Source organism: Scyliorhinus torazame, chromosome 8 (assembly GCF_047496885.1).
Source record: "Scyliorhinus torazame isolate Kashiwa2021f chromosome 8, sScyTor2.1, whole genome shotgun sequence".
Taxonomy (NCBI): domain Eukaryota; kingdom Metazoa; phylum Chordata; class Chondrichthyes; order Carcharhiniformes; family Scyliorhinidae; genus Scyliorhinus; species Scyliorhinus torazame.
The window spans coordinates 175,033,149-175,059,121 of NC_092714.1; the positions used below are offsets into that span (position 1 = coordinate 175,033,149).

Below are 25,973 nucleotides of genomic sequence, written 5' to 3' on the forward strand. Positions count from 1 at the left end.
GTAGAGGCTCCTTCATTAAATGTTTTTAAGATAAAGATAGATAGTTTTTTGAAGAATAAAGGGATTAAGGGTTATGGTGTTCAGGCCGGAAAGTGGAGCTGAGTGCACAAAAGATCAGCCATGATCTCATTGAATGGCGAAGCAGACTTGAGAGGCCAGATGGCCTACTCCTGCTCCTAGTTCTTAACTTTCTTATGTTCTAAATAGCATCCACAAAACAAAAAGATGAGAAGCTTTTTTAAACATGAACGTTGCAGCAAAGTTCAAAAGTTCTCGGGCAGCACGGTGGCACAGTGGGTTAGCCCTGCTGCCTCACGGCGCCAAGGTCCCAGGTTCGATCCCGGCTCTGGGTCACTGTCCGTGTGGAGTTTGCACATTCTCCTCGTGTTTGCGTGGGTTTCGCCCCACAACCCAAAGATGTGCAGGGTAGGTGGATTGGCCACACTAAATTGCCCCTTAATTGGAAAAAATGAATTGGGTACACTAAATTTATAAAAATAAAAAAGTTCTCAGTCCGCCACCAGTCCTTTCCTTTTCGTGAAGTTCAGCACTTCCTCAGGTGACTCGAAATAAAAATGTTGCTCCTCGTACGTGACCCAGAGATGGGCCAGATACAACAGTCTGAACTTCACCTTTTTATTAAAAAGGGTCGACCTGATCTGGTTAAACCCCGCTCTTCTCCTGGCCACCTCCGCACTCAGAGCCTGATAGATCCGCAGGATACTGTTCTCCCATTTACAGCTCCGTGTCAGCTTGGCCCACTGTAAAATACGCTCCTTATCCAAGTACCTGTGGAATCTCACCACCATTGCTCTCGGAGGGGGGGGGGGGGGTGGCGGGGGGGCTCCCATTCGCGGTTTCCTCACGAGTGCTCTATGAGCCCTGTCTATCTCCAAGGGTTGGGAGAATGCCCCATCCCCCAGCAGCTTCTTGAACATGTCCACTATGTATGCCCAGCGTCCGCTCCTGCGGACCCCTTCGGGAGCCCAACGACTCTCAAGTTCTGCCGGCAGGACCTATTCTCTAGGTCGTCCACCTTCTCCAGGAACCTTTCTGCTGGTCTCTCAGCATCCCCACCTCCAGCTCCACCGCAGTTTGATGTTCCTCCTGGTTAGCCAGCGCCTTCTCTACTTTCTGGATCGCCCGATCTTGGGCATCCAATCTAAGCTCCAGCTGCGCAATTGACTCTTTAATCGGGTCCAAGCAGTCCCGCTTCTACTTGGCGTGCCCTCCTGGATAAATTGCATCAGCTGCTCCGTTGACCGCTGGGTCAACAAGCCAGAAGTCCGGTCATCCTCCAGGCTTTCTCCCGCTGCAGCTTCAGCCCAAGCCTTCTCTGTCCGTCTGTTTCTGCCTTTGCGAGCACTTCTAGTCCTCCTTTCCATGCACCGATGTGGGAATCCAGTACCCAATTGCCTCTGTCTTCGACTTTTCTGCTGGTTCGTCTCCTGACTATTTGTGGGAGCCTGTTGTGCACTCATTCGCTACTGCATTGGCTGCATTACAAACAGCGGCTGTATTTCAATTGACTTCATTGTCACTTTCAGGCATCCTCTGGTTGTGAAAGGTGTTATATGAATGTAGGTCAGTACCGGCCTGCTTTGCTTCCCCAGACAGAGACTACTCACTCCTGTTCATTCTCTTTCAGGGCACACTGGGCGTCTACTCAAAGTCCTGTCTTTCATCAGCTTCATCTTCCTGTTCCTGCAGATGGGATCTCAAGTGATTTTCTACTACATACCGAACAATGGTGAGGCATATTAAGAGCCATATACTGATACATTGTTACAGGTTAAAATGCATAGGAGTTACAACGCAGACTATCCAGATTTATCAGCATTTACCCTGCAACGAATGGTTAGAATCTTCTTCAGCACCAGTTCCTTGCCCACTTTTCCTTCACCATCAATCAGAACTCAACTTTAACGTTTAATGTACTTTCTGTATCAATCACTAATTACTGAGAGAAACAAATCTTTGGATGATAATGAACGTCCTTCCATCATTTTATATTATTAAACTTTTATTTTTGTATCATTGATCCCTCCATGTGGCACACTGGAATTGTTGGAGAAACTGTTTCCATTTAGTATATATGTCATCATAGTGTTGCAGTGACTCTGGGTAAGGTGCTTACAGTGTTGCAGTGACTCTGGGTAAGGTGCTTACAGTGTTGCAGTGACTATGGGTAAGGTGATTACAGTGTTGCAGTGACTATGGGTAAAGTGCTTACAGTGTTGCAGTGACTCTGGGTAAGGTGATTACAGTGTTGCAGTGACACTGGTTTGGGCAGTCATAGTGTTGCAGTGACTCTGGGTAAGGTGCTTACAGTGTTGCAGTGACTCTGGGAAGGTGCTTACAGTGTTGCAGTGACTATGGGTAAGGTGATTACAGTGTTGCAGTGACTCTGGGTAAGGTGCTTACAGTGTTGCAGTGACTCTGGGTAAGGCGGTTACAGTGTTGCAGCGACTCTGGGTAAGGCGCTTACAGTGTTGCAGTGACTCTGGGTAAGGTGGTTACAGTGTTGCAGTGACTCTGGGTAAGGAGGTTACAGTGTTGCAGTGACTCTGGGTAAGGAGGTTACAGTGTTGCAGTGACTCTGGGTAAGGCGCTTACAGTGTTGCAGTGACACTGGTTTGGGCAGTCACAGTGTTGCAGTGACTCTGGGTAAGGCGGTTACAGTGTTGCAGTGACTCTGGGTAAGGCGGTTACAGTGTTGCAGTGACTCTGGGTAAGGCAGTTACAGTGTTGCAGTGACTCTGGGTAAGGCGCTTACAGTGTTGCAGTAACTCTGGGTAAGGCGGTTACAGTGTTGCAGTGACTCTGGGTGAGGCGGTTACAGTGTTGCAGTGACTCTGGGTAAGCTGCTTACAGTGTTGCAGTGACTCTGCGGAAGGTGCTTACAGTGTTGCAGTGACTCTGGGTAAGGAGCTTACAGTGTTGCAGTGACTCTGGGTAAGGCGGTTACAGTGTTCTAGCGACTCTGGGTAAGGCGGTTACAGTGTTCTAGTGACTCTGGGTAAGGCAGTCACAGTGTTGCAGTGACTCTAGGTAAGGTGCTTACAGGGTTGCAGTGACTCTGGGGAAGGTGCTTACAATGTTGCAGAGACTCTGGATAAGGTGCTTACACTGTTGCAGTGACTCTGGGTAAGGCGCTTACAGGGTTGCAGTATCTCTGGGTAAGGCGTTTACAGTGTTGCAGTGACTCTGGGTAAGGAGGTTACAGTGTTGCAGTGACTCTGGGTAAGGTGCTTACAGTGTTGCAGTGACTCTGGGGAAGGTGCTTACAGGGTTGCAGTATCTCTGGGTAAGGCGTTTACAGTGTTGCAGTGACTCTGGGTAAGGAGGTTACAGTGTTGCAGTGACTCTGGGTAAGGAGGTTACAGTGTTGCAGTGACTCTGGGTAAGGCGCTTACAGTGTTGCAGTGACACTGGTTTGGGCAGTCACAGTGTTGCAGTGACTCTGGGTAAGGCGGTTACAGTGTTGCAGTGACTCTGGGTAAGGCGGTTACAGTGTTGCAGTGACTCTGGGTAAGGCAGTTACAGTGTTGCAGTGACTCTGGGTAAGGTGGTTACAGTGTTGCAGCGACTCTGCGTAAGGTGCTTACAGTGTTGCAGTGAATCTGGGTAAGGAGCTTACAGTGTTGCAGTGACTCTGGGTAATGTGGGTACAGTGTTGTAGTGATCCTGGGTAAGGCGGTTACAGTGTTGCAGTGACTCTGGATTAGATGCTTACAGTCTCGCAGTGACTCTGGGTAAGGTGCTTACAGTGTTGCAGTGACACTGGCTTGAGCAGTCACAGTGTTGCAGTGACACTAAGTTGGGCAGCTTCAGTGTTGAGGTGACCCTGGGTAAGGTGGTTATAGTCTTGCAGTGACTCTGGGTAAGGCGCTTACAGTGTTGCAGTGACTCTGGGTGAGGCGGTTACACTGTTGCAGAGGCTCTGGGTAAGGCGGTTACACTGTTGCAGTGACTGGGTAAGGTGGTTATAGTCTTGCAGTGACTCTGGGTAAGGCGGTTACAGTGTTGCAGTGACTCTGGGTGAGGCGGTTACAGTGTTGCAGTGACTCTGGGTAAGCTGCTTACAGTGTTGCAGTGACTCTGTGGAAGGTGCTTACAGTGTTGCAGTGACTCTGTGGAAGGTGCTTACAGTGTTGCAGTGACTCTGGGTAAGGAGCTTACAGTGTTGCAGTGACTCTGGGTAAGGCGGTTACAGTGTTCTAGCGACTCTGGGTAAGGCGGTTACAGTGTTCTAGTGACTCTGGGTAAGGCAGTCACAGTGTTGCAGTGACTCTAGGTAAGGTGCTTAAAGGGTTGCAGTGACTCTGGGGAAGGTGCTTACAATGTTGCAGAGACTCTGGATAAGGTGCTTATACTGTTGCAGTGACTCTGGGTAAGGCGCTTACAGGGTTGCAGTTTCTCTGGGTAAGGCGTTTACAGTGTTGCAGTGACTCTGGGGAAGGTGCTTACAGTGTTGCAGTGACTCTGGGGAAGGTGCTTACAGTGTTGCAGTGACTCTGGTTAAGGTGCTTACAGTGTTGCAGTGACTCTGGGGAAGGTGCTTACAGTGTTGCAGTGACTCTGGGGAAGGTGCTTACAGTGTTGCAGTGACTCTGGTTAAGGTGCTTACAGTGTTGCAGTGACTCTGGTTAAGGCGCATACAGTCTTGCAGTGACTCTGGGTAAGGCGCTTACAGGGTTGCAGTGACTCTGGATAAGGTGCTTACAGTGTTGCAGTGACTCTGGGAAGGTGCTTACAGTGTTGCAGTGACTATGGGTAAGGTGATTACAGTGTTGCAGTGACTCTGGGTAAGGCGGTTACAGTGTTGCATCGACTGTGGATAAGGTGCTTTCAGTGTTGCAGTGACTCTGGGGAAGGTGCTTACAGTGTTGCAGTGACTCTGGGTAAGGCGCTTACAGTGTTGCAGTGACTCTGGGTAAGGCGGTTACAGTGTTGCAGTGACTCTGGGTAAGAAGGTTACAGTGTTGCCGGGGCTCTGGGTAAGGCGGTTACAGTGTTGCAGTGACACTGGTGTGGCCAGTCACAGTGTTGCAGTGACTCTGGGTAATGTGGTTATAGTGTTGCAGTGGCTCTGGGTAACGCAGTTACAGTGTTGCAGTGACACGGGGTAAAGCAGTCACAGTGTTGCAGTGACTCTGGGTAAGGTGGTTACAGTGTTGCAGCGACTCTGCGTAAGGTGCTTACAGTGTTGCAGTGAATCTGGGTAAGGAGCTTACAGTGTTGCAGTGACTCTGGGTAATGCGGGTACAGTGTTGCAGTGATCCTGGGTAAGGCGGTTACAGTGTTGCAGTGACTCTGGATCAGATGCTTACAGTCTCGCAGTGACTCTGGGTAAGGTGCTTACAGTGTTGCAGTGACATTGGCTTGAGCAGTCACAGTGTTGCAGTGACACAACGTTGGGCAGCTTCAGTGTTGAGGTGACCCTGGGTAAGGCAGTACCAGTGTTGCAGAGGCTCTGGGTAAGGCAATTACAGTGTTGCAGTTACTCTGGGTAAGGCGATTACAGTGTTGCAGTGATTCTGGGTAAGGTGGTTACAGTGTTGCAGTGACTCTGGGTAAGGCGGTTACAGTGTTGCAGTGAATCTGGGTAAGGCGGTTACAGTGTTGCAGTGACTCTGGGTCAGGTGGTTACAGTGACTCTGTGTAAGGCAGTTACAGTGTTGCAGAGGCTCTGGGGAAGGCGGTTACAGTGTTGCAGTGACTCTGGGTAAAGCGGTTACAGTGTTGCAGTGACTCTGGGTGAGGCAGTTACAGTGTTGCAGAGGCTCTGGGTAAGGCGATTCCAGTGTTGCAATTACTCTGTGTAAGGCAGTCACAGTGTTGCAGTGACTCTAGGTAAGGCGATTACAGTGTTGCAGTGATTCTGGGTAAGGTGGTTACAGTGTTGCAGTGACTCTGGGTAAGGCGGTTACAGTGTTGCAGTGAATCTGGGTAAGGCGGTTACAGTTTTGCAGTGACTCTGGGTAAGGTGGTTACAGTGACTCTGTGTAAGGCAGTTACAGTGTTGCAGAGGCTCTGGGGAAGGCGGTTACAGTGTTGCAGTGACTCTGGGTAAGGCGGTTACAGCCCCATCCGGGCCTGAGAATAGCGGGGGTGCCGGAGAATCGCCATTTTGGGTGTCTGCGGCGATTCTCTGGCATGCGGTCCACGGAACTCGACGGGGCCGTTCCCGCCGCTTGGGAGAATCGCAGGAGGGCGTCGGACCGGCGTCCCGGGAAATTTTGCCGGCCCAGGCGATTCTCCCAACCAGCGCGGGAGTGGAGAATCTCGCCCCCATGTTTATGCTCCTCTTACACAGAACACACATACAGTGCAGAAGGAGCCCATTCGGCCCATCGTGTCTGCACCAACCCATTTAAGCCCTCAATTCTACCCTATCCCCATAACCCACTAATCCCTCCTAAACGTTTTGGACACTAAGGGCAATTTATCATGGCCAATCCACCTAACCTGCACGTCTTTGGACTGTGGGAGGAAACCGGAGCACCCGGAGGAAACCCACGCAGACACTGGGAGAACGTGCAGACTCCGCACAGACAGTGATCCAGCCGGGAATCGAACCTGGGACCCTGGCGCTGTGAAGCAAAAGTGCTAACCACTGTGCTGCCCCTCCTGATTACAACCTGATTACTGGGTCTCATTGTCCTAACCCCTGTCAGCGAGTTCAATGGGGGGGGGATTCGCCAGGAGGCCCCAAAATCAGTTTTAAGCCGGTGTGAATTTACCACGAGATTGTCCACTGGCGCCCGCCATGGTGGGACGGCAAACCAGCTGGAGGCTGACGTGAAACTCATTTGCATCCCATTAACGGGGTCCAGGTGAAGGTCCGACAACCCACGCCCAATTCTGTGGGATGCCAGCGGGAGAGCACGCCGGTGTGAAACACTTCTGGAACTAAGTGGCGTCCAAATATCGGGACTCTCCTGGACAATGCCTGGGGCTGTCTCCGTGATTCCAGATGGACGCCGCATCCTGCACCTTGGAACGCAACTGCAGTGGGTGGCGGCAGAATCTGCTGCTTGACTTCCAGATTCGGTGTCCTGGAGGGAGTCTATCGTCCAGCCTCAGAATGTTCCTGGAGTCGATCCTTTCAGGAGGTTCACCTTCCTTCTTTCTTCAATAGTGGGTCAGTGATGTTCGGCACATTTTCAACATGGTGCCCAGATGGGGCACTGGACTATGCGCCATCAGGCCTGACCCACCTTGGAATACACTCCAAAACCCCCAGTTGTATAATTAAAGAGGCTGGGGCCAGAGAATCGGCTGTGTTTTCCCGCTGGCCTCCACGTTGCTGCCCCCGCCACTGGACCCAGACGGGAGAAGTAGTAAGAGGGCAGGATGGGGTAAATGTAAAAGGCATAGTTATGAAATGTTAATGTAATCAGGATTCATAATCAGAGATTTGAAACGGTCATGCTTCATGGTCAGGTTTTATGGGGAAATGAGCAAAGGAAACTTGTAAAAATACTGATTTGCAGACAATTTGTCTTCTTTTGACAGGCACAGTTTGGGAGAATGTTCTCTGGAACATTGGATTAGTAAGGTAAGTTCCAGCAGCAAGTAAGGAAAGTGTCTGAAACTGAACAAATGATTGTTTGATTACACAACACTGGAGAATAGCCAATGTTGTTCCTCTGTTTAAGAAGGGAGCAAGGATAATCCAGGGAACTACAGGCCGGTGAGCCTTACTTCAGTGGTAGGGAAATTACTGGAGAGAATTCTTCGAGACAGGATCTACTCCCATTTGGAAGCAAATGAACGTATTAGTGAGAGGCAGCATGGTTTTGTGAAGGGGAGGTCGTGTCTCACTAACGTGATAGAGTTTTTCGAGGAGGTCACTAAGATGATTGATGCAGGTAGGGCAGTGGATGTTGTCTATATGGACTGCAGTAAGGCCTTTGACAAGGTCCCTCATGGTAGACTAGTACAAAAGGTGAAGTCACACGGGATCAGGGGTGAGCTGGCAAGGTAGATACAGAACTGGCTAGGTCATAGAAGGCAGAGAGTAGCAATGGAAGAATGCTTTTCTAATTGGAGGGCTGTGACCAGTGGTGTTCCACAGGGATCAGTGCTGGGACCATTGCTCTTTGTAGTATATATAAATGATTTGGAGGAAAATGTAACTGGTCTGATTAGTAAGTTTGCAGACGACACAAAGGTTGGTGGAATTGCGGATAGCGATGAGGACTGTCAGAGGATACAACAGGATTTAGATTGTTTGGAGACTTGGGCGGAGAGATGGCAGATGGAGTTTAATCTGGACAAATGTGAGGTAATGCATTTTGGAAGGTCTAATGCAGGTAGGGAATATACAGTGAATGGTAGAACCCTCAAGAGTATTGAGAGTCAAAGAGATCTAGGAGTACAGGTCCACAGGTCATTGAAAGGGGCAACACAGGTGGAGAAGGTAGTCAAGAAGGCATACGGCATGCTTGCCTTCATCGGCCGGGGCATTGAGTATAAGAATTGGCAAGTCATGTTGCAGCTGTATAGAACCTTAGTTAGGCCACACTTGGAGTATAGTGTTCAATTCTGGTCCCCACACTACCAGAAGGATGTGGAGGCTTTAGAGAGGGTGCAGAAGAGATTTACCAGAATGTTGCCCGGTATGGAGGGCATTAGCTATGAGGAGCGGTTGAATAAACTTGGTTTGTTCTCACTGGAACGAAGGAGGTTACGGGGAGACCTGATAGAGGTCTACAAAATTATGAGGGGCATAGACAGAGTGGATAGTCAGAGGCTTTTCCCCAGGGTAGAGGGGTCAATTACTAGGGGGCATAGGTTTAAGGTGAGAGGGGCAGGTTTAGAGGAGATGTATGAGGCAAGTTTTTTTACACAGAGGGTAGTGGGTGCCTGGAACTCGCTACAGGAGGTGGTGGTGGAAGCAGGGACGTTAGTGACATTTAAGGGGCATCTTGACAAATACATGAATAGGATGGGAATAGAGGGATACGGACCCAGGAAGTGTAGAAGATTGTAGTTTAGTCGGGCAGCATGGTCGGCACGGGCTTGGAGGGCCGAAGGGCCTGTTCCTGTGCTGTACATTTCTTTGTTCTTTGTTGAAATGTTCCTCAGGGTATTATACAATCATAGAATCCCTACAGTGCAGAAAGAGACCATTTTGCCCATCGGGTCTGCACCGACCCTCTGAAAGAACACCCGATCTAGGCCTACTCCACTCCCCCGCCTACTGCCCCTATTCCCATATCCCCATAACATAACCTACACATCCCGGGACACTAAGGGGCAACTTATCATGGCTAATCCACTTACCCTGCACATCTTTGGACTGTGGGAGGAATCTGGAGCACCCGGAGGAAACCCACGCAGACATGGGGAGAATTCACACAGACAGTCACCCGAGGATGGAATTGCCACCGTGCTGTCCTCCTTAAAATGTAAGAGGAACCAGGAACAGGAACACTCCAATGCCCACCACCACACTGGAACTGTACAAGAACACTGCACAGCCCACTGCCTTTCTAGATCAGGAATAGGAACACTCCAACACCCAGTGCCAGTCTAGAACAGTAACAGGAATATTGCAATGCCCACTGTCTTTCTAGAACAGTAACAGGAACACTCCAACACCCACTGCCCTCTAGAACAGGAACACTCCAACACCCACTGCCACACTGAAACTGTACAGGAACACAGCCCACTGCCTGTCTAGAACAGTAACAGGAACATTCCAACACCCAATGTCAATCTAGAACAGTAACAGAAACACTATAACGCCCAATGCCAGTCTAAAACAGTAACAGAAAGACTCTAACGCCCAATGCCAGTCTAAAACAGTAACAGGAACAGTCCAACGTCCACTGCCAATCTGGAACAGGAACACTCCAACGCTCACAGTCTGTCTAGACCAGGAACAGAACACTCCAACACCCACTGCCAGTCTAGAACAGTAACAGGAATACTCCAACACACTCTGCCTGCCCTCACCAGGAACAGGAGCACTCCAATGCCCACTGCCAGTCTAGAGCAGGAACAGGAACACTCCAATGCCCCCTGCCAGTCTAGAACATTAACAGGGACCCTCCAACGCCCACTTCCAGTACAGAACTGTAACAGGGACACTCCAACGCCCACTGCCAGTCTAGAACAGTAACAGGAAAACTCCAACACCCACTGCCAGGTTGTAGTCTGAATTTATTCATACCCATGCTTTGTTTCAATAGTACGTTTTGGATTGTTGATGTCCTTCAGGTTGAATGAAGGTGATGTTGGAAATGCCATTCGCTTGGTTTTCCCAGACATCGGAATGTTCATCGGAAGTTTGGCTGTTTTCCGCATCTGCAGGAAACTGCTGGTTGGTGCAGGCTCACGGAATGTAGCCTGGAATCTGTCTCATTCCAAGGGAGAGGTAAGGAGGAATTCCTCTTTCAAACTATAAACTTAAATCCACAGGTCTTTACTGGCAGTCAGTAGCCTTCCTCTTTTGCACCTTTGGGGTCGTCACCAACCTTGCCATCTCCCAGAACCAGGAGCTTTTTGGTGGAGAGAATTCCGGATTTCCATTAGCCCTTGTGTAAAGAAGTACTTCTCGGGCAGGATTCTCCGCTTGGGAGACAATGGGCGGGATTGTCCGGTCGCCGACACCAAAATCTCATTCGCCAATCGGCTGGAAAATACCCGTCTCCGACCAAATCGGGGGGGGGGGGGGGGGGCCCTTTTGCGATGCTCCGCCCCCTCCAAAGGGGTGAACTCTCACAATCGGAGAATCCAGCCCAATGTTCTCCCACCGGAGCTGAATTGCAAACGGTTTACAATCCCCCTGGGAGGACCCCAGGAGGACACCCCAAATCCACGGACCTGGCACCAAGTCACGACCAGCGACTGCCCCCAACCCAGGCAGCCATCTCCCAGCAAGACCGACAGTTTCCAACAGCTTTTCTGTGTTTTTTCAGCATCCCGCTCCCCCTCTGCAGCCAAGGCATCCATTCCCCGTTTGTAAATACTTGTAGTAATTCACACCCGTGAGACCTCCGCCTGAGAGAAGCAGAGCATCGCCGAAGGGCAGAACATGAAATGTCCAAGATGCATCTAATCATATCTAAATGTATCTAAATTCCAGGTTTGCATGCCCCCAGTGGCCTGAGGACAAACCTTGGGCGAAATTCTCCCCCAACGGCGCGATGTCCGCCGACTGGCGCCAAAAACAGCGCCAATCAGACGGGCATCGCGCCGGCCCAAAGGTGCGGAATGCTCCGCATCTTTGGGGGCCGAGCCCCAACATTGAGGGGCTAGGCCGACGCCGGAGCGATTTCCGCCCTGCCAGCTGGCGGAAATGGCGTTTGTTGCCCCGCCAGCTGGCGGAAATGGCGTTTGTTGCCCTGCCAGCTGGCGCGGAAATGCGGCGCATGCGCGGGAGCGCCAGCGGCCGCCGACAGTTTCCCACGCATGCGCAGTGGGGAGAGTCTCTTCTGCCTCCGCCATGGTGGAGGCCGTGGCGGAGGCGGAAGGGAAAGAGTGCCCCCACGGCACAGGCCCGCCCGCGGATCGGTGGGCCCCGATCGCGGGCCAGGCCACCGTGGGGGCACCCCCCGGGGTCAGATCGCCCCGCGCCCCCCCCCCAGGACCCCGGAGCCCGCCCACGCCGCCTGGTCCCGCCGGTAAATACCAGGTTTGATTTACGCCGGCGGGACAGGCAATTTCTGAGCGGGACTTCGGCCCACCCGGGCCGGAGAATTGAGCGGGGGGTCCCGCCAACCGGCGCGGCCCGATTCCCGCCCCCGCCCAATCTCCGGTAACGGAGACTTCGGCGGGGGCGGGGGCGGGATTCACGGCGGCCAACGGCCATTCTCCGACCCGGCGGGGGGTCGGAGAATGACGCCCCTTGTTTTCACCGCCGAGTAGGGACCGGAGCTTGGCGCCGGAACCTTGATCTTTGCTGGGCATCTGATTCTCTGCCCGATTGTGATTGGCGTTTCCGGCATCGCCAGACAGAACTCAGCCCCTGATTTAATTTCATTTAAAGCCTAACTTTAATTTAATACCTTTACCCTCTTGCCTGGGCTCCCCCACCTGTAGAAATAACGGGGACAATTCTCCGGCCGCTTTGTGCCCACAGCACATCCCACCATGCTGGGAGAATAGCAGGAGACCCCTTAAAACAGGGTTAATGCTGGGAACTGAACAGAGTGCGATGCTCCTGGGTCGCTGCAGCAAATATAATCTGGTTCATGCCCTCGCTGGACGTGAACCCGATTAGCATATTTAAATCAGTATTTAAATATGTTTGGTCAGTTGCAAGCCAGATGCTTCCAAAATTCTCAACACCGCCCACCATGCCCCCCCACAACTGGTGCAACGTGAGGCCTGTGGGAATCACTCCTGGTCTCCACCACCGGAGACCAGATGTGATGACTATGCTGGGGGGCTCGGAGGACATCGGAGCCCCCAATGTGGTCTGGAATATGGCAGGTCACTGTCCCCTGGTACCCTGGCACTGCGAGTTCAGCACTTCCAGGATGCTAGGGGCAGTGACAGGGTCTGCGGTCACTGCCAAGGAGCCGGGTGATGGTCAGCTGCAAGCCAGATGCTTCCAAAAATCTCAACACCCCCCCCCCCACGCCCAGCCACTGGTGGAATTTAAATTGAATTAATAAATCTCGATTTGAAAACTCGTCTCAGTAAAGGTGATCTTGACAACTACCATTGATTGTCGTTAAAATCCCACTTGGTTCACTGACTCTTAACTGCCTCTTAACTGCCCTCACTCAGTTCAAGGGCAAACAGGGATGGGCAACCAGCGTTGGCCTTGTCAGCCATGTCCACCTCCCATGAAAGAATAAAGGGGAAAAAAATCCTCCCTAAAATTAGTTGCAAAGAATTGAATGTGATCCAGGAGATGAGATCTTACCAACTTTTCCAGATGCACCATAGAAAGCATCCTGTCGGGCTGCATCACAGCCTGGTATGGCAACTGCTCGGCCCAGGACCGCAAGAAACTTCAGAGAGTTGTGAACACCGCCCAGTCCATCACACAAACCTGCCTCCCATCCATTGACTCCATCTACACCCCCCGTTGCCTGGGGAAAGCAGGCAGCATAACCAAAGACCCCTCCCACCCGACTTACTCACACTTCCAACTTCTTCCATCGGGTAGGAGATACAGAAGTCTGAGAACATGCACGAACAGACTCAAAAACAGCTTCTTCCCCACTGTCACCAGACTCCTAAATGACCCTCTTATGGACTGACTTCATTAACACTGCACCCTGTATGCTTCATCCGATGCCAGTGCTTATGTAGTTACATTGTATACCTTGTGTTGCCCTATTATGTATTTCCCTTTATTCCCTTTTCTTCCCATGTACTTAATGATCTGTTGAGCTGCTCGCAGAAAAATACTTTTCACTGTACCTCGGTACACGTGACGATAAACAAATCCAATCCAATCCAATCTGCCTGAGGTTCTGTACAACCGAAGCATCGCTTCCTCACCTTTGTTGTCCAAAACTTTTGAGATAACGAGCAACATCTCATTGGCCTTTTTGGAATAATTTTTGTATCTGAGCAGTTAAGTTGCAAAGGTCCACCTGGTATATGTTAATGCACGTGTTAGCTCCCTTCCCCCTGCCCTCCCCCACCCCTTAGCCACCACATTGAACTTTGGCCTTCACTGTTACTCAGGAAGAGGTGGAAGAAACGGAATCTGAAGTGGAGACCGACTCTGAGAGGGACTCTGAGGAAGGGGAGGAAGAGGTACTGGGAAAAGATAAAGCAGAAAGTAAACCAGGCTTCACTCAGAAACTGGCTTTCCACATGGCAGCGATAAAAGAGATGATTGGACATTTGATAATGACAACAAGGAAAGCTGTGGTGACAATTCTACTCGGTTTTGCAGGTCTGTATCTTTCAGTTATTGAAAAGACGCATGCTTTTGACAAATACATATGTATATTTTTTAATGGTTACCGAAAAGGAAGACTTGTATTTATATAACGCCTTTTGTCACGTGTGTTACAATGATATAAAGGCACCAATCGCTCATACAGGATCGTGCATACAGGTTGTGGGTTCAGTTATTTATTCTATACACAGGTGAACAGATGGACAGAGAGCTTGAGAACATCAGAGCTGTTAGGTAATTCTGATCCAGGCTGAACTTAGGCTGGATCATGTGACACACCTCCCTTAGGGCATGCTGCTATTCATTAAAGGCGTATTACAACACCTTTCACCACCTCAAGATGTCCCAAAGTGGTGTACAGTCGATGACCGTTACAGCAAAGCATTCTTGAAGTCTGTTCACTGATGTGAATTCACAAATAGCAATGAGACATATGACCAGATTAGCTGTTTTTAGGGATGCTGGTTGAGGATAAATATTGAACACCACCAGGGAAGAACTCACCTGCTCTTCTTCAAAATATGATGTAGAGATGCCGGCGTTGGACTGGGGTGAGCACAGCATTCAAAGTATCGTCTTGCATCATTGGCTTTGTCTATATAAATATTTCTGGAACCCACCTCTTCATTCACCTGAGGAAGGAGCAGTGCTCCAAAAGCTAGTGATTCGAAACAAACCTGTTGGACTTTAACCTGGTGTTGTAAGACTTCTTAATGTTCTTCAAAATAGTGCAATGGGATCATTTACACCCGTCGAGAGGACAAAGTTGGGTCTTGGTTTCACAACTCACCCAAGATGGAGTTGACAGAGCAACACTCTCTCAGTGTGCCAGCCCAGTTTATGTGTGCAAGTCTCTGAGCAGGATGAAAACACTATACCCACTGCGCAATTCGCTTAATGCATCTCTGGAAAAGGTAGGTTCCCCCATAATTGATCTGAACCAGCATAACTTGAAAGGAAGAATCCTCCCCACTGATTTATCGATAGTCTTGGACTTTGTACTTTCCTATACCTGGTGGCACATAGAACCATAGAAAAGATACAGCACAGAAGTGGGTCATTCGGCCCATCTTATCCATGTCAGCCCAAAGACACCCAGGTGCTCTTTCTAATACCATCTTCCTGCACATGGCACGTAGCGCTGCAGTGTTCAGCACCTCATGAGTAGATCCAAGTACATTATGCCTACTTCTGCAGCTTTTTTGGAACAGCTCACTTGCCAGAAGCGATAGCTTGTGGGGCACCACTCCACATCAAACATGACTGACCAGGAATCTCTTCCACTCTTACTGCTGGCCAACTGCTGGTTGGAAGGATTGAGAGGTTGATACCAATCCTGTGTGGCCATATAATGAACACCCCTTCCTTGACTATCAAGTCCTGGAGTGGACCTTGAATCCAGAACTTTGGCTACCTACTGCTGCATAAAACTGCTCCATATAACGTAACAAGTACATTTCACAGAGATTGATAGCCAGATCCGGCAGGAATGGTTGATATTGTACATGGGCAGTTAGGTAACAATGGATATTGCTCACCATGGTATGCCCACTCTCATTTAGTGCCAAGTAAAGCATGGCATAATACTGGCAACCTTCTGAAGAGCTTTTCAGGTTCTGTTCGCTTGAGTATTCACATACTACAGCGCGTCTCCAGGAGTTTGCTGTATAACCTCCTTTGGCACAAGATGGCTTCACCAGCACAACATATGACAAAGTTAAGTTATTTCATTTGCCACTTTAGATGTAGATATCTGTGCAGCCCTTGGAAAGATTGACTCACCTGCATCCATCTTTATTAATAATAATAATCTATATTAGTGTCACAAGTAGGCTTACATTAACACTGCAATGAAGTTACTGTGAAAATCCCCTAGTCACCACATTCCGGCACCTGTTCGGGTACACCGAGGGAGAATTCAGAATGACCAATTAACCTAACAAGTGCATCTTTCGGGACTTGTGGGAGGAAACCGGAGCACCCATAGGACATCCACGTGGACGTAAGGAGAACGTGCAGACTCCGCACAGATAGTGGCCCAAGCCGGGAATCGAACCCAGATCCCTGACACTGTGAAGCAACAGTGCGAAGCACTGCACTACCCTAAGTCCTCATGTTCCACAGGTAAGGTGGAGACAAAATAAATTTGGAACAACTGGCAGAATGACAGGGGAGTGTAAGCGTGGAATTTTAAACTTTCACATCCCACCCTCTCCCCGCAGTTCGGGTTGGGAGGTGGGTGGCATGGGCCATAAAATTGGATCTATGTCAACAGAACTGTGCCCACCACCTCCCCACCTCTGCTGGTACTTTACCAGTGGCAGTGGGTATGCTGACATAAATCCCAGTGCCCTTGTTGCAGGGTGAGGGTGTGGAGGGAGGGGAAGGGGGGTACCTCTTTGTTTGAGCACGTTTAAGGCCCCCACCCACATTACTCCTGGTTCATTGAATCCCTACAGTGCAGAGGTAGGCCATTCAGCCCATCAAATTTACACCGACCCTCTGAAAGAGCACTCTACCTAGGCCCATTCCCCCGCCCAATCTCCGTAACCCTGTAACAATACCTAACCTGCTGCACATCTTTGGATTGTGGAAGGAAACCGGAGCCCCTGGAGGAAATCCACGCAACGCGGGGAGAAAATGCAAACTCCACACAGTCACCCAAGATCAGAATCGAACCCGGGTCCCTGGTGCTGTGAGGCAGCGGTGCTAACCACTGTGCCGCCGTGCCTTGCACTCTCAAACATTATTCTTCATTCTCCGCCCCCACTAACATTTTAATCCGTGGCCCCTCGCGTCCCAGTGGCACTGTGGGATATAGAGAGTTACCATCCATTTACCTGGCTGGCAGCCCTGAGAGGCAGGACGAGATCCTTTCACCTTGTTCACATGGGTGGGACATCCAGGGCTTTCGAGGTTCTTACGAATTGTATTTCAGTTATAATGGTAGAGAGCGCAGCAACTCATTTATACACAGCAAGATCCCTCCAACAGCGATCTGAAAATGGCCAGATATTCTGTTTTCACGATGTTGCTTCGTGATGCTACTTTGAAGTTGCTTTGAAATGCTGAGAACTGTTTGCATGCAAGTCCTATGGTTTGTACCAGCTGTGTGACGGGCTCTCTGTTCTCCAGGTATCGTGCACCCATCTCTCATCTCCGCCGTCTACTTCTTCATCTTCCTGGGGTTATGCACCTGGTGGGCCTGTGGTCGTGTTTTCAGCTTGTTCTTCTTCAAACGCTTGTGTCTTTTGATGGTCTTCATCAGTGGAGGACACCTGGCTGTGATCTACCTCTACCAGTTACCATTCATTCAGGGCCAACTCCCACCTGACGATATTCATATGAGGTAGGGTTGATTTGGAGAGAAACTCAAAACCTATTGCCATAACCCTTTCATCATAATCATGCAGCAAGAAAACTTGCCAGGTAAACTGTGAAGAGAAAATGGCCAACATTTTGTTTAAAATGTTGAAGATTCTTGTTCTCTATTTTAAGTAAACACATTGTGAACTGTGACTGTGGGACCTCTGTAAGTGACAGTCTGGCCGGTAGGCCCGTGTACAGAGCTCTCCATGTTACTCACTTTGAGCTGCGTTGGTTTAAGGTGGTCTTCTCCCCCCTTTTTGTTTTACCAAGTTTGGATCGAGCAATGCTACTGTCAGTAACGTGATGTTAAGGGATTTAGCTTCAAATTGCACACAAGCAAGTTCCCACAAATAGAAATCAGGTCAAGGACCAGATCATCTGTTTTAGTGATATTGGTTGAGGCGTAAAGGTCTATCTGAGGGCAGCTGGTGGCTCAATTTAGCGGCACATCTGAGAGATCGCACGTCCAACCATACGGCACTCTGTCAGTGCTGCACTGCAGGGCTAACAAGCTACATTTATATAGCACCTTTCGCATTGTAAAATGCACCGTGACGTTTCGCATGAGAGTTCTCAAACTAAATTCAGCACTGAGGCACGTCAGGAGATATCAGGACAGAGATAGAGGAAGGCATAAGAAATGGGCAGCACGGTAGCACAAGTGGATAGCACTGTGGCCTCACAGCGCCATGGTCCCAGGTTTGATTCCCCGCTGGGTCACTGACTGTGCGGAGTCTGCACGTTCTCCCCGTGTCTGCGTGGGTTTCCTCCGGGTGCTCCGGTTTCCTCCCACAGTCCAAAAACGTGCAGGTTAGGTGGATTGGCCATGATAAATTGCCCTTAGTGTCCAAAAAGGTGGGGTGGGGTTACTGGGTTACGGGGATAGGGTGGAGGTGTGTGCTTGAGTGGGGTGCTCTTTCCAAGGGCCGGTGCAGACTCGATGGGCCAAATGACCTCCTTCTGCACTGTAAATTATATGATTCTATGAATTAAACCGAGTCCCAGGCAATCTATGTCATTGGTGCCGGTCAGTCTACAACTCCAGTTTGAACCAGTACCAACTAACACCGTGATCTCTCCTGCTGCTAAAATCCTCAGCCTGAATTAAAGGCACAGACCACTTGCCTCAAAGTCACAGGTCCATTAATCATGCATGAATCAAAAATGTAACGGCAAAAGTAAAAGAAAGGGGAAAAAAACAGTGTGGAACCCAATATAAGATGTTGCCGGGGTCAGCATGTAGGTGAGAAATAGGAGGAATCAGGGTGGCATGGTGGCGCAGTGGTTAGCACTGCTGCCTCAAGGCGCCGAGGACCCGGGTTCGATCCCGATACTGAGTCACTCTCCATGTGGGGATTGCGCATTCTCCCTGTGTCTGCATGGGTCTCACCCCACAACCCAAACATGTGCAGGGTAAGTGGATTGGCCACGGTAAATTGCCCCTTAATTGGAAAAAAAAAAGAAATCCGAGGAATCCAAAAAGTAGACCCTTGGGGGACAGTGGGGAAAATGGTGTTCGAGTGGGCAGAGAAGTAATTTTAAAGGATTCTGGAGCTACAATTAGATAGATGTGAGTAGAACAAGGCGGGTATTGTCCCAACCAATTGGATGATGGAGAAAAGGCATTTGAGGACAATGGTGTGGCAAAGCATAGCAACGGTTGAGGAGGATGAGGACAGATAATTTAGCAGGAGTGTGGTGGAATTGACGTTCCCCTCCAAGCCACTCACCATCCTGACTTGGAAATATATCACCATTCCTTCAGTTTCGCTGGGTCAAAAGCCTGGAACGCCCTCCCTAACAGCACAGTGGGGGTATCTACATCTCATGGACTGCAGTGGCTCAAGAAAGCAGCTCACCACCACCTTCTCAAGGGCAATAAGGGATTGGCAATAAAAATGCTGGCCTAGAAAACATTTTTTTTTAAAGTTTTTTTGTAGGAAATGATATTCCCAGTGGAGAACTTGACTCAACATCTGAAAAAAAGGATCAGTTTGTGGAAAGAAAACAGTTGCTATTTTTAGGGAAGCGATATCGATATTGGCACCATCATTGGAATGAGGGTGGGACCCCTGAGATCCCGCCCCCCTCCTCCCTCCCCCCATCACCAAGGTGAGCGCCAAGAAGCTTCCCCAACCCACTGGCTCCAGAATGGGTTCCTGGATTCTCACCACCAGCACTGGGATGAGTGCTGGCAATTTCACAGGCCCCTAACCCTCCCACTCTGCTGGCGCCGAATGAGTGTTGGGGACCTCCCCCCTCCCCTCCAACCCTACATTTCATATCTCGGAAGAAGGAGCCAATGTCAGGTGGCCAGGTATTAAATTAGAGAACAGTTGAGTCAAGGAGCCAGACACAGGGACCAGGTGCTTTGTCAAATCTACCATTGAATGGGGCAGCACCCTGGGCAGCACCCTTTTCAGCCTCCTAAGAGACCACCTTGGAGGAGAGCTCTGAGGATGCCACCATAATAGTCGCGCCACAGCTGTCATCCCCACCCTCCACCAGCACAGATACATACACCTCGGTGGGAAATGTTAGTGGCAGGCTTCTGGGGCACAATCTGGTGAGCACCACACAGCTGCCGATGTACATCAGGTGAGGCAGGAACCCCCAGGCGAGACAACAGTTGGAGAGCTGCTGGATCCCAGGAGCCAGCTGGGTCCCAGCCTGATGCTGAGCCTGTGGAAGAGGTCATCCCGGAGCTGAGGGAGATGATAGGGAGTGGCTGGGTCCTTTCTCACAAGGTAATACTTCCTGCTGAAATGATAATCAGCTCCCATTATCTTCATAGGAGTTGGCAATTAATTTTCATACAGCTTTCATATTTCTGATGTGTTCTTGGCTTGAGCCAGGGGTGACTCCATTGTCACTGTCTTAGTATAACCCATCAGCAATTCTGCCAGTGATGGAATTTACATCCTCAGCAACTTTGGCTTGTATGTCCATTTTTAAACCCACAGATCTTATTTAAAAGTTCAGTATGTCCATACGTAATTTGGGGTTTGCGCCTGTCAGCATGAAACTGTTAAATCACTGCCTGGCCTGGTGATCAATTCCATTTAATCACTACCTGGCTTGATGATCCACTCTATTAAATCACTTTCTGACCTGGCGATCCACTCTATTAAATCACTTCAGAGTCTGGTGATCCATCCCACTAAATGACTGCCGAATCTGGCGATCCACTCTATTAAATCACAGCCTAGCCTGGTGCTCCAATCCAATAAATCACTGTTGAGTCTGGTGATTCACTCTATTAAATCACAGCCTAGTCTGGTGATCTACTCCATTAAATCACAGCCTAGCCTGTGTTGCTAACTTTTGGTTGGCTCTTAAATGTTGCCTGTTGTATCTTTACTTAATTTGCTCTGTTTCTATAACCTTTGCTCTAGAGTCACCAGGTATCTTTATGATACCGCCACGAGGTTCAAGTTCAAGTACTGATCAATAACTCAACACACCAATTAGTAAGATTCAAATCAAAACACATTTATTATACACAGTAAATCACTACTCATGCATAAACTCTACTTTCTAGACTATTCTCTATCACTAAAAGGCCTATACTTAGCTTTGGAATTGGCCCACCAGGTCAGGGAAACAAATGGCCTTTCGTTCGATCTGAGTCAGCAGGATTCAAAAGCTGGTATGGACTGGTAGCTAGGAGCGCCTATCACGTAGCGAGCGTTGACTGGAGATTTACTTGGTTGATGCGGCAGTTTAGACAGTTCACTCTCGAGAGTTGATTCGAGTTGCTGAGTGACTCTGCCGAGAAGGACGACTTGAACTTGGGGACTCTACTTTATAGTCCCCAGGGGCTTCCCGCCCTTCGGGGCGGACCCTGTACCTGGTTCCAAATGATTGGACTGTGTTTCGATCACTTGGATCTATTTCTCCAATACTGGAGTTGTTCCCTGATCGCTGGGCGGTCCCTGAGTGTCCGTTGGCCTTATTTGTCTTGGCTCCTGCTGGCGCCGAGGAGTCTGGCTTGGCTTTATTCACCTTAAATGTTTCAATTGTGCCTGGGGATCGCTCATTACTATGCAGGTGGCTGCTGGTTTCATGGCTGCCTGGGCTTTTGCAAGTTTCAATACACAGGATTTCTGCACTTGTTGGTTTTTGCTTGTGTTGGCTGAATTTCCCTGTCGTCTTTGCGGATCTCCATTTTAAGTCGGGAAGTGGCCAACGCAGGTGGCTACACCTGGTGATCCACTCCATTAAATCACAGCCTAGTCTGGTGATCCGCTCCATTAAATCACAGCCTAGTCTGGTGATCCACTCCATTAAATCACAGCCTAGACTGGTGATCTACTCCATTAAATCACAGCCCAGTCTGGTGATCCGCTCCATTAAATCACAGCCTAGTCTGGTGATCCACTCTGTTAAATCACAGCCTAGGCTGGTGATCCGCTCCATTAAATCACAGCCTAGTCTGGTGATCCACTCCATTTAATCACAGCCTAGACTGGTGATTAATCCATTAAATCACAGCCCAGTCTGGTGATCCGCTCCATTAAAGCACAGCCCAGTTTGGTGATCCGCTCCATTAAAGCACAGCCCAGTCTGGTGATCCGCTCCATTAAATCACAGCCTAGTCTGGTGATCTACTCCATTAAATCACAGCCTAGTCTGGTGATCTACTCGGTTAAATCACAGCCTAGTCTGGTGATCCGCTCCATTAAATCACAGCCTAGTCTGGTGATCCACTCAGTAAAATCACAGCCTAGCCTGGTGATCCACTCCATTAAATCACAGTCTAGCCTGGTGATCCACTTCATTAAATCGCAGCCTAGTCTGGTGATCCACTCCATTAAATCACAGTCTAGCCTGGCGATCCACTCCATTAAATCACAGTCTAGCCTGGTGATCCACTCCATTAAATCACAGCCTAGTCTGGTGATCCACTCCATTAAATCACAGCCTAGCCTGGTGATCCACTCCATTAAATCACAGTCTAGTCTGGTGATCCACTCCATTAAATCAAAGCCTAGTCTGGTGATCCACTCCATTAAATCACAGCCTAGCCTGGTGATCCACTCCATTAAATCACAGCCTAGCCTGGTGATCCACTCCATTAAATCAAAGCCTAGTCTGGTGATCCACTCCATTAAATCACAGCCTAACCTGGTGATCCACTCCATTAAATCACAGTCTAGCCTGGTGATCCACTCCATTAAATCAAAGCCTAGCCCGGTGATCCACTCCATTAAATCACAGCCTAGTCTGATGATCCACTCCATTAAATCACAGCCTAGTCTGGTGATCCACTCCATTAAATCACAGTCTAGCCTGGTGATCCACTCCATTAAATCACAGTCTAGTCTGGCGATCCACTCCATTAAATCACAGCCTAGTCTGGTGATTCACTCCATCAAATCACAACCTAGTCCGGTGATCCACTCCATTAAACCACAGTCTAGCCTGGTGATCCACTCCAGTAAATCACAGTCTAGCCTGGTGATCCACTTCATTAAATCACAGTCTAGCCTGGAGATCCACTCCAGTAAATCACAGTCTAGCCTGGTGATCCACTCCATTAAATCACAGTCTAGTCTGGCGATCCACTCCATTAAATCACAGCCTAGTCTGGTGATCCACTCCATTAAATCACAGTCTAGCCTGGTGATCCACTCCATTAAATCACAGTCTAGTCTGGCGATCCACTCCATTAAATCACAGCCTAGTCTGGTGATCCACTCCATTAAATCACAGTCTAGCCTGGAGATCCACTCCAGTAAATCACAGTCTAGCCTGGTGATCCACTCCATTAAATCACAGTCTAGTCTGGCGATCCACTCCATTAAATCACAACCTAGTCCGGTGATCCACTCCATTAAACCACAGTCTAGCCTGGTGATCCACTCCAGTAAATCACAGTCTAGCCTGGTGATCCACTTCATTAAATCACAGTCTAGCCTGGAGATCCACTCCAGTAAATCACAGTCTAGCCTGGTGATCCACTCCATTAAATCACAGTCTAGTCTGGCGATCCACTCCATTAAATCACAGCCTAGTCTGGTGATCCACTCCATTAAATCACAGCCTAGTCTGGTGATCCACTCCATTAAATCACAGTCTAGTCTGGTGATTCACTCCATCAAATCACAACCTAGTCCGGTGATCCACTCCATTAAACCACAGTCTAGCCTGGTGATCCACTCCAGTAAATCACAGCCTAGTCTGGTGATCCACTCAATAAAATCACAGCCTAGTCTGGTGATCAACTCCATTAAATCACAGCCCAGTCTGGTGATCCGCTCCATTAAATCACAGCCTAGTCTGGTGATCTGCTCCATTAAATCACAGCCTAGTCTGGTGATCCACTCCATTAAATCACAGCCTAGACTGGTGATCTACTCCATTAAATCACAGCCCAGTCTGGTGATCCGCTCCATTAAATCACAGCCTAGTCTGGTGATCCACTCTGTTAAATCGCAGCCTAGGCTGGTGATCCGCTCCATTAAATCACAGCCTAGTCTGGTGATCCACTCCATTTAATCACAGCCTAGACTGGTGATTACTCCATTAAATCACAGCCCAGTCTGGTGATCCGCTCCATTAAAGCACAGCCCAGTCTGGTGATCCGCTCCATTAAAGCACAGCCCAGTCTGGTGATCCGCTCCATTAGTCACAGCCTAGTCTGGTGATCTACTCCATTAAATCACAGCCTAGTCTGGCGATCTACTCCATTAAATCACAGTCTAGCCTGGTGATCCACTCAATTAAATCACAGTCTAGCCTGGTGATCCACTCCATTAAATCACAGCCTAGCCCGGTGATCCACTCCATTAAATCACAGCCTAGCATGGTGATCCACTCCATTAAATCACAGTCTAGCCTGGTGATCCACTCCGTTAAATCAAAACCTAGTCTGGTGATCCACTCCATTAAATCACAGCCTAGTCTGGCGATCCACTCCATTAAATCACAGTCTAGCCTGGTGATCCACTCCATTAAATCAAAGCCTAGCCTAGTGATCCACTCCATTAAATCACAGTCTAGTCTGGTGATCCACTCCATTAAATCACAGCCTAGTCTGGTGATCCACTTCATTAAATCACAATCTAGCCTGGAGATCCACCCCATTAAATCACATCCTAGTCTGGTGATCCACTCCATTAAATCACAGCCTAGTCTGGTGATCCACTCCATTAAATCACAGTCTAGTCTGGTGATCCACTCCATTAAATCACAGTCTAGTCTGGTGATCCACTCCATCAAATCACAACCTAGTCCGGTGATCCACTCCATTAAATCACAGTCTAGCCTGGTGATCCACTCCAGTAAATCACAGCCTAGTCTGGTGATCCACTCAATAAAATCACAACCTAGCCTGGCGATCCACTCCATTAAATCACAGCCTAGTCTGGTGATCCATTCAATAAAATCACAGCCTAGCCTGGTGATCCACTCCATTAAATCACAGCCTAGTCTGGTGATCCACTCAATAAAATCACAGTCTAGCCTGGTGATCCACTCCATTAAATTACCGTCTAGCCTGGTGGTCCACTCCATTAAATCACAGTCTAGTCTGGTGATCAACTCCATTAAATCACAGCCTAGTCTGGTGATCCACTCAATAAAATCACAGTCTAGCCTGGTGATCCACTCCATTAAATTACAGTCTAGCCTGGTGGTCCACTCCATTAAATCACAGTCTAGTCTGGTGATCAACTCCATTAAATCACAGTCTAGCCTGGTGATCCACTCCATTAAATCACAGTCTAGCCTGGTGATCCGCTCCATTAAATCACAGTCTAGCCTGGTGATCCACTCCATTAAATCACAGTCTAGCCTGGTGATCCACCCCATTAAATCACAGTCTAGTCTGGTGATCCACTCCATTAAATCACAGTCTAGCCTGGTGATCCACTCCATTAAATCACAGCCTAGTCTGGTGATCCACTCCATTAAATCACAGTCTAGCCTGGTGATCCACTCCATTAAATCACAGTCTAGCCTGGTGATCCACTCCATTAAATCACAATCTAGCCTGGTGATTCACTCCATTAAATCACAGCCTAGTCTGGTGATCCACTCCATTAAATCACAGTCTAGCCTGGTGAACCACTCCATTAAATCACAGCCTAGTCTGGTGATCCACTCCATTAAATCACAGCCTAGCCTGGTGATCCGCTCCATTAAATCACAGCCTAGTCTGGTGATCCACTCCATTAAATCACAGCCTAGCCTGGTGATCCACTCCATTAAATCACAGTCTAGTCGGGTGATCCACTCCATTAAATCACAGTCTAGCCTGGTGATCCACTCCATTAAATCACAGTCTAGTCTGGTGATCCACTCCATTAAATCACAGTCTAGCCTGGTGATCAACTCCATTAAATCACAGTCTAGCCTGGTGATCCACTCCATTAAATCACAGCCTAGTCTGGTGATCCACTCCATTAAATCACAGTCTAGCCTGGTGATCCACTCCATTAAATCACAGTCTAGTCTGGTGATCCACTCCATTAAATCACAGCCTGGTCTGGTGATCCACTCCATTAAATCACAGTCTAGCCTGGCGATTCACTCTGTGAAATCACCGTCTAGCCTGGTAATCCACTATGTGAAATCAGCACATAGCCCAGTGATCCACTCTGTGAAATCACCATCTAGCCTGGTGATCCACTCTGTGAAATCACCATCTAGCCTGGTGATCCACTCTGTGAAATCGCCACCTAGTCTGGTGATCCACTCTGTGAAATCACTGTCTAGC

At 49.0% G+C, this 25,973-nt stretch overlaps 1 protein-coding gene across 1 annotated transcript in view; it reads left to right on the plus strand.

Annotated features, from left to right (window-relative positions):
• LOC140428896 (piezo-type mechanosensitive ion channel component 2-like) overlaps nucleotides 1–25,973 on the plus strand; it is a 319,011-nt gene that overhangs the window by 20,442 nt on the left and 272,596 nt on the right. Inside the window, exons 2-6 of the mRNA XM_072515544.1 lie at nucleotides 1,649–1,750; nucleotides 7,522–7,564; nucleotides 10,234–10,390; nucleotides 13,663–13,876; nucleotides 17,018–17,231. Of these exons, the coding sequence (XP_072371645.1) occupies nucleotides 1,649–1,750; nucleotides 7,522–7,564; nucleotides 10,234–10,390; nucleotides 13,663–13,876; nucleotides 17,018–17,231 (730 nt within the window). The remainder of the gene's footprint in view (nucleotides 1–1,648; nucleotides 1,751–7,521; nucleotides 7,565–10,233; nucleotides 10,391–13,662; nucleotides 13,877–17,017; nucleotides 17,232–25,973) is intronic.